General features: G+C 33.7%; 1 protein-coding gene across 1 annotated transcript; it reads right to left on the reverse strand.

Annotated features, from left to right (window-relative positions):
- Positions 1-322: 322 nt before the first annotated feature.
- LOC145608604 (uncharacterized) lies at positions 323-3052 on the reverse strand. Its single transcript, XM_081664218.1, has 3 exons — positions 2980-3052; positions 852-2858; positions 323-772 (listed from the first exon to the last, which is right to left on the reverse strand). Exons 2-3 carry the CDS (start codon positions 1203-1205, stop codon positions 608-610), a joined length of 519 nt encoding a protein of 172 aa, XP_081520344.1. The 5' UTR covers positions 1206-2858; positions 2980-3052; the 3' UTR covers positions 323-607.
- Between the last annotated feature and the right edge of the window lie 5711 nt (positions 3053-8763).

Genomic DNA, 8763 nt, shown 5'->3' on the forward strand with positions numbered 1-8763 from the left:
ACTCTTGATACCATGCTAAAATATAATGAATAATATTCTCTGTAATTCTCATTCAATATGAACGGCCATGTATAATAATATAGACTAAGATACTTGGAGGGCAAGACCAAATATCCCAAGATAATCACAAAATATCCTAAGATATCTTTTCACAATATTTCCACAATATTCACAATATTATCTTTCCTAATACGAGTACAGATTCATTTTCATTTTGTTTGTTTGTTAGGATATATAAAATGTTATTATGAGTCCCCTAAACAAAGATTTCTATGGTTTGTTTGTTAGGATAAAGGAGTTTTTGAAGGGAAGTCTAAGGAAGTACAATTAATAAATAAGAACATTCATAGCCATTAATAAATACACTTAGATTATTATTGCAAACATAGAAAGCTAGGGAGCATCACCCTCCTTTTCAATTGGTTACGAACTCAAGATCATGAGTATGTACGTCCTAGAGAGGAGCTTCACCATTTATTCACGTGCCACGTAGACACAGCAAATAACACGGGAATTCAAGATACATAATACAACATCACGAGATTGTAACATCACGTAGACACAGCGAAATTGTAACAAACTGGCTCAAGTGGTGTAGTGAGGCTAGCTAAATATAGAAACTTGCAACTGCAAAGTCCACGTAAATTTCGGCCACAATCGTGGATCCATAAATTGGGTCAGTGATTTCAGCTTTGTTGGTGGAATACTGGTCCAGTTTGACTTCAACTACGTCCCAATCGACTGGACCTATTGGCCCACTTTCGGCATAAATCTGTACAATTACATCACGAGTCACGTTAATATTCTTAGACTAAAAAAACATGCAACTTTAATACGTTGTGATACATTACCTTGCCCGTTGGGCAATGAACAACAACTACGAATTCACGATCACTGGCCTGATCGCCGTCAGCATAGACGATTCCCCACTTGACGCCTTCGGGAAGAGTCCCGACCTGGGCCGTTTGAACACCACAACCAAATGGGAGTTCAGGCCATCTTTTATTAGTTGGACGCCCGTGCCAGAAATGAGTCTCCACCACATGAACAGTATGTTTGCTAAAGTTTTTGATTTGGGTTACCAGTTCATATTCATCACCGGCTGCACGAGTTCGTGTATCATATTCCTTGGCCTTAGCTTCCATATCAATTTTCACATCTTCTACAGGCACTACTTTTGGTGTCTCGTTCTCATCAGCCATCATTTCTTCCCTCTCTCAAATTAGCCCACAAAATAAATCAAGTTACTAGAATTAGGAAGATTTAGGGCCTGTTCTCTTACGTTGAAATTCAGTTTAGTTCAGTTCAGTTCAGTTCAGCTGAGTTCAGTTCAGTTCAGTTCAGTTCAGTTCAGCTCAATTCAGTTCAGTTCAGTTCAGTTCAGTTCAGCTCAGCTCCTAATTTCCTTCTCTTATAAAATATTCATTTCAGTTCAGTTCAGTTCAGTTCAGTTCAGCTGAGTTCAGTTCAGTTCAGTTCAGTTCAGTTCAGTTCAGCTGAGTTCAGTTCAGTTCAGTTCAGTTCAGTTCAGCTGAGTTCAGTCAATGAGAACAGGCCCTTAATGATGATTCTAATATAGTCTTATGACTTTTGAGTTTTGACTACCACAATTTTTAAAAATTAAACAGCTGAGATTATTTGTTTTATTTATTTTTAATTTAAAATTATTTCTTAATTATTTTAAATACTTCCTCTGTATTTTTGTTATTGCAACAATTGCCTTTTTAGGAATTTTCACAAATATTGCACCATTTCCTCTTTAAGAAAAAAAATTATTTGTGTTCACACTATAAATCCCAACATACCCTCGTTTTTTTTTTCACACTTACTTTTTAATTTATCAATATATCACATGGACAATTTTGTATTTTTACCTTTCTCTCTTTTACTCTTTTTCCACTACTAATTATTTGTACCAACCCCTATGGTGCAATATTAAAAAAAGTGGAGGAAGTATATTTTTATCTTCTAAAAATTATATTTTAATATTTTCGAAATTCTAGGATACACATGCTCAGTTGCTCACACTCTTAACTTAACCATAAGACCAAGACCTACCTCATTGATAAACCAACTCTTGTTACTAACGCGGCCTTACGGGGTATTTAATATTCAAGGAGGTCGTAAACAATATACATATATACTACTCTGCATCATGTAACTTTCACACATTTTTGAACTATGACATAAGGAAATATATTTTCTTTTTCCTATTCTTTATTAAACAAACTCTGTAGTAAAACCTATATGAGTGAAGAATGTCAAAAGTCACAATAATGTTATTGTGGACCCAATGTTTATACACACGCAACTGACATTATATTGAACATAGTGACCCTTAGTTTTGACATAGTAACCTTATTTATAACATAGTAACCTTTATTAAAACTAGTATAACGTTTAATATTATTTTGAACTTAAAGTACAACGTTATGACCCTAATTTTAACATATTGACCTTTATTATTCATATTAACCAGTACATAAAATATTTTGTTAAAAAAATTAACCTCTTATAGCCTATATATTACCAAAATGACTTTTATTTCAACATAGAGACCTTTTTTCTATTCTAGTGACATTTTTTTTTACTAATAAAACAAACATAGTTTCTCAAATGTTAGTGGTTCACAATAAATTAGTGTGAACCAGGTCTATTTAAGAATTTGTAGACACGTAAAGTAATGTAAGAACACTACAACAAGTCATCACTTATATAATAATAATTAATTAATTAATTAATGTAACAAGTCATTTTTAAATAACTAAAAATCTAAGTTTCGGTATAGACTTGAGTGGACATTTATCAAGTGTGCTTAATTGAAAGCAGTACATGTGGTGAGCTGGTGAAGAGTAGATCTGTTGGTATAAAAATCACAAATTTTTATCAAGTGAGAGATTATATAACTTTGCATTGTGTAACACCATTACACAAAATAAGGGAAATAATATTGAAGTGATAGAGAGAGAGAAGGATTACCTGAAAACAAATATTCTTGAGTTACGTTGTATTGTTGGGAAGTATATATGGAGTAGGAGAACTTTAAATGGTTTTTTTTTTTTTTTTTTTTGACATTAACTTTAAATGGTTATTTATAGGCAAAATGAGGTGTTTTTATTTATTTATTTTATTATTATTTTTTTCCTCTTTACAAATCTCGATAGCTTTTGAGTGGCTACATTAATTTAATTTGATCAATCCAAACCGTTTATCGAAATTGCCTTTGTCCACAAAAATCAAAATTTTTTTTTTCTTCTAAAAAAAAAACACGTTTTTAAAAGTTGCTTATCTTTTCGTACACCTAATATTTGAAATTATCTATCCTTTTGTTAATTTCAATTCTTAATTCCCTTAAACAAAAGGAAAAAAAAAAGCTGTCCACAACTTTTGTTTTGTTGTATCCTTAGCATTCTTTCTCTCGATAGATATTAATCGATAGCAATTTTTAGTTGAATTTGATAGAGTATAAAACATATTCATGAGTCTCAACCATTAGCTTAAACTTTTGGTTGATTTGATCCTTCAACATGGTATTAGAGCCAACATGACATAAAGGTTTTAGGTTTAAATCTCATCCAGCCCTCCTTAAAAGTGGAATTAATTTGCGATATACATGAGTTAGCCTGTTATTCTTGAACCTCAACCATCAGTTTAAGTTTTTGGTTAAGTTGATCCTTTAACAAATTAAATTGGATGAATGTTACTACATACGACGATCCAAATTCAAATTGTACTAAGATTTGTCGTATATAAACACCTGTATAGCATTATAACCATTTGCATATTTCTATGGTCATATGAAAGATAGCCTAATTGGCACATAAATGATCCTAGTACGATTTGTTGTCATTGGGATGGGAAAAATTATCCCGTTTGTCTTGTTGCATAGCCTTTTTATTTAATTTTTTTAAGAGATCATGTCTCGTTACTTGTGTTGTACTCCCTCTGTTTTTATTTTTTTATTTTTTATTTTTTATTTTTTTTATACATCAGTTTGACCGGCATATTTGCCGAGACGCTACTTTGACTATAAATATCTTTAATTGTATATTAGTGAAAATTGTAACAAAATTTTATTATGAAACTAGACATCATGACGAATCTAATGATATATAATATAATAACATTTATTCATTTTTTAGAGGTGAAAAAAATTAAGTCAACCATGGTTTGTGAATAGTACAATTGTCAAAGTGATGCATATAAAAAAAACGGAGGGAGTATAACTGTTTATACTTAAGAGTACTCTTACTTGTGAGAAGAAATTTCCTCATGAGCATTTTTATTTTTCCCCACAAATTTCCTCCCTTTATAAGGAAAATTGGAATGTGATTCATAGTCACTAGTAGAAAATTATAATTGGGTACTGACTAAAGGCGACCGGTTTTTAAACGTTAAGGAAAAAATGGCGGGATTTAGTATAATAGAATTGGCACCGGTTGAAACCAAATCGGTGCCAAATTAGTGAAATGCCACCGGTTTGAACCGGTGGGAATTCTTAAAAAAAACAAAAAAAACCCTTAAATTTATCATTTCATATATAAACCAAACCCTAAGCTCTTCCTCTTCTTTCTCCTCTCTCCCCCTCTCCTCTCCTTCTAATCTCCTTCTCTGATTTTCTCTCTCTTGTTCTCTCCTCTTCTTTCCCCTCACTACTAAAATTCGGCTAAATTGCGACTGTTTTTTTTACGACCGTCTGAAAAACGGTCGCAAAATTCATATTTTGCGACCGTTTTTTATGCGGTCGCAATATTACGACTGCTTTGACAAATATTTTGCGACCGTTTTACGACCGTGTTTAGCCTTTTAGACGGTCGCCAGGATGTTTGAACAAATAAAAATAATTCCAAATTAAAATAAATCGTTTGCGACCGTCAAAGACGGTCGTAAATGTCATAATCTGCGACCGTCAAAGAAACGGTCGTAAATGTCAAAATCTGCGACCGTCTCTGACGGTCGTAAACGTCATAATCTGCGACCGTCAAAGAGATGATCGTAAATAATTATAATCTGTGACCGGCAAAGACGGTCGTAAAGGACCCTTTTTTTTTAATTAAAAAAATACGGTATAAAAGCATACCTTATTCACAAACCCTAATCTACTTCACACTCCCTCACGCCGCTCACCCCTCCTCTTTCTTTTCTCTCTCCTGCTCTTTCCTTCTTACTTCTCTTTCTCACGCTCCTCCATCTCTTTCTTCTCTATCCTTACTTCTTTTATTTCCTTTCTTCTTCTTCTGACTTCTCCATTTTCGTTCGCTTCTCACGCCGCTCCATCTTCATTCTCTTTTTCTTCTTCATTTTTTTCAGAGATGTAGTTTTGGTGTATGTATTTTCGTCGACAAACAAATTATGGTGTTCGGATTTCTTCAACAAACGAGTTATGGTTTTTCATGGTCAAATTCGACCTTAAAAATTCCAGATATGGAGTTTTCTTGGTCGAATTTGACCATATAAACCTAAAGAGGAAGATATATTATGAAAGGTATGTTTATTTTTCTGAAAATTTTGTTTATTTTCGAATTTTTTGGTTGAAATTCGTTTTCCGTTCGAATTTCCATGTTTGTTTGATTTCGTTATCGATTTTTAATTGCTTTTCTGTTCGAATTCCTTTGATTTTGGTTTTATTTTGAGTTTTTCATAATTTTGTTCGAATTTGTTCTATATTTGTTCGAATTTCATAGATTTTTTGTTTGATTTTTTTGTCAAATTTTTTGTTCCAATTGTGGGTTTAATTGTTGTGGGTTTAATTTTTTTTTTGGGTATAATTATTGGGCGATTTTTTTATTTAATTTTTGTTCGTTTTTTGGTTTGATTTTTGTGCATTTTTGGGCGATTTTTTTATTTAATTTTTGTTCTATTTTTTTATATAATTTTTGTGCATTTTATTTGCTCGAATTTGTTCTTTATGTGTTCGAATTTCATAGATTGTTTGATGATGTTTTATTTCATTTTTTTTTGCTTTTTGTTCAAAATTATGTAGGTGATTTTTTTTCCCTTTCTGTTTTTCTGGGTTAAAGGTGGTTAAGTGGTGGTGGGTATTGGTGGTTGAAGGTGGGCGAAGGTGATGGTGGGTAGAGGGTGGCGGAGGCGGGTAGTGGTGGTGCGTGGTTTGGGTGGGTTCTGGTTTGGATGGATCTGGGTTAAGGGTGGGTGGGTGGGTCTCTTTCTTTTTTTTTGTTTTTTTAATACTTTTAGCGACGGCTTATGGCGGTCGCTAAATTCAATATTTGCGACCGTTTCATAAGGCGGTCGCAATTTTTAATATTTGCGACCGTTTTTTTAACCGTCGTTGAAAATAGGTAAAACGGCCGTTAAAAATCTGCGACCGCCAAACGGTCGTAATTTTTTTTTTGCGACCATGATAATAACGACCGCCATGTTGCGACCGTTGACGGTCGCAATTATGTATTGCGACCGTTTTCACTATTTTTTGCGACCGTTTGCGTCGGTCGCAATTTGGCCAATTTTTAGTAGTGCCTCTTTCGACCACCATATATCTCTCACCACCACCACCGCCACTAACCATCGCCGCAACAACAACACTACCAAGACCGACATCAACAACAACACCTCTTTCGCATTTTCACTCTCCTCATGATAAAACCAAAGGTTTTCAGGTCAAACTCGACTATGAAAACTCTAAATCTTAAGTTTTCATTGTCGAATTTGGTCTCGTAAATCCAATTTCAAGGTTTTGTATGGTCGAATGAAGGTATGTGTCTTTTAATTATTTTTTTTTTATTTTGTTGTTTTAACAGGAATTTTTGAATATATATGGTTGTGGTGGCTGTTGGAGTTCGGGTTTTGGAGGTTGGGTTGGGATTTTAATTTTTTTCTACTTTTTCTGTTTTTGTTAATTTTTGGGTTGTGATTTTATTTTATTTTTTCATTTTTTCATTTTTTCTGTTTTTGTTATTTTTTATTTTTTTTTATTTTTTTTTTGTGACATGCAGAGGCGGTGGTTTTAGGTGGGTGGTGGGGTGGTTTGCTTTGGCTTGGCTGAATTTGTTAGGGGTATGGTTGTAGATCTGGGTTCATTTGGGTTGTAGGTTAGGGTTAGGTGGGTAGGGGTTCTGGTGGAGGTTGGGTAGTGGGTGGTGATACGGGTTAGAAGGGCTGGTGGTATGGGTTAGAAGGGCTGGTGGTGGGGTGGTGGTACAGTTTGGAGATAAATTCAAGTGAAATTTTTTTTTTTTTTAGGACATTAAGGGCACCGGTTAACAGATATTTATAACTGTAGACACCCATTTGTGTCTCCCCAAAACCAAACCCAGTGATGAATACCTTTCGCTTCGAATGATAATCGAATGAAGTGAAAGTGTGAAAAGTCAAGTGTTGCGGTTAGTTTTTAAAATCTTTCTTTCTGTTTTTGAAAACCAACTCTATTTTATGAAAATAGCCAATCCAGTTTAATTTGGTCCATGATAAGGGTCCAGTAATTATGTAGTTGGATGGGGCTCGCAAAGAGCTTTCCGACGATATATTATAAGCCCAATTCCGATGAATATTAAGGAAGTTATAGCCAAAATACTCAACTGGGCCCGGTTTGATCCTCACATGCGGCTCAATGATCTAGAGGAGGGCCTAATGTCCATTATCATTCCTAATCCTATTAGGATTGATTATGGTCTTCTTGAATTCTCTAGAAGGTTCTCTTAAATCCTAACGGAATTAGGATTGATAATTGTGTTTTTATGAGTTTTACTTGGAATTAAATATTGTTTTATGTAAAATTATGATTTCAACCTTCGTACGGACTCTACGGATCAATTTTCATTAACAAGTGCACTCCGTGTTAAATGCACGTGAAAATCCAAGCTGTCGCCAAACGACAGGCTTGTCGCCACGCGACAAGTTAGTTTTGCGGCGACAGTGTGGAGTTTTATTCCTTATCAAATTCTACCTATTTCCAAACTATTTTTTCTATAAATAGGGTCCCTGGATTCCCGTTTTCATTCATCTACAATCATCTAATTCTCTCTCTTCTCTCTCGAGCAATACATGCTTTCTTTCTCTCTCTCTTCTCTCTCGAGCAATACATGCTTTCTTTCTCTCTCTCTTTCTAAACTAGCTTTTACTAAATACAATACCGCAATCACAAGACCTTGAAACACCAAGCCAAGTTCGAAGTTGCCTTCGCCCTAGACGTGAAAGGTTTATACTTTTCTGAGGGTTTGGTCCCAAATCCAGTTTAAATTTTTTAACTCTTTATTATTTAATTTAATTCTTTGATTTTGTTATTTTCATTGAAGTTTACTAACGCGTGTATTTTGTTATTAGAAAGAGGTACGAGGCTTCAAAGTAAGTAATTAGCTTGCTCCCTATTTTATTTCAATGTAGAAAGCATGCTTATATTGTTTTAATATTCCTAGTATCATCTGAGGATGTTTTTATTGCTTTCTAATATCATGTTTAGGTTTAAAGCTTTGATCTTTGATGTTTAGTGACATGTTAGGATTTGTTATTAATCTTGTTGGTATCATGCCTAGGATCTTGCTATTATTATTAAGCTTTATTATGTCTTATTATGATTATTATTATGTTGCTTGATTGTTATTTGTTGTTATTGCTTGATCACACCTTTTATGCATGTTTAAAGGGAATTTGTACTTGGAATCACGCTTAATAAGATAATTAATAATTTGGTTTAGGCTAATATGATTTTAATTCAAGTGATCGCCAATAATAGATTTATTTGTGCATTAATATTCAACCAACATAGATTAAACAGGTTTAGGGTTAATTTAATGATTGCATGTT

The sequence above is a fragment of the Chenopodium album genome, chromosome 23, assembly GCF_948465745.1.
Source record: "Chenopodium album chromosome 23, dcCheAlbu1.1, whole genome shotgun sequence".
In the NCBI taxonomy this organism is placed as follows: domain Eukaryota; kingdom Viridiplantae; phylum Streptophyta; class Magnoliopsida; order Caryophyllales; family Amaranthaceae; genus Chenopodium; species Chenopodium album.

Coding starts and splice junctions, on each gene's coding strand:
- LOC145608604 (XM_081664218.1), bottom strand. CDS start 1,205: ATGATGGCTGATGAGAACGAGACACCAAAAGTAGTGCCTGTAGAAGAT. Junction 773..851: donor TTCATTGCCCAACGGGCAAG/GTAATGTATCAC, acceptor GTAATTGTACAG/ATTTATGCCGAAAGTGGGCC.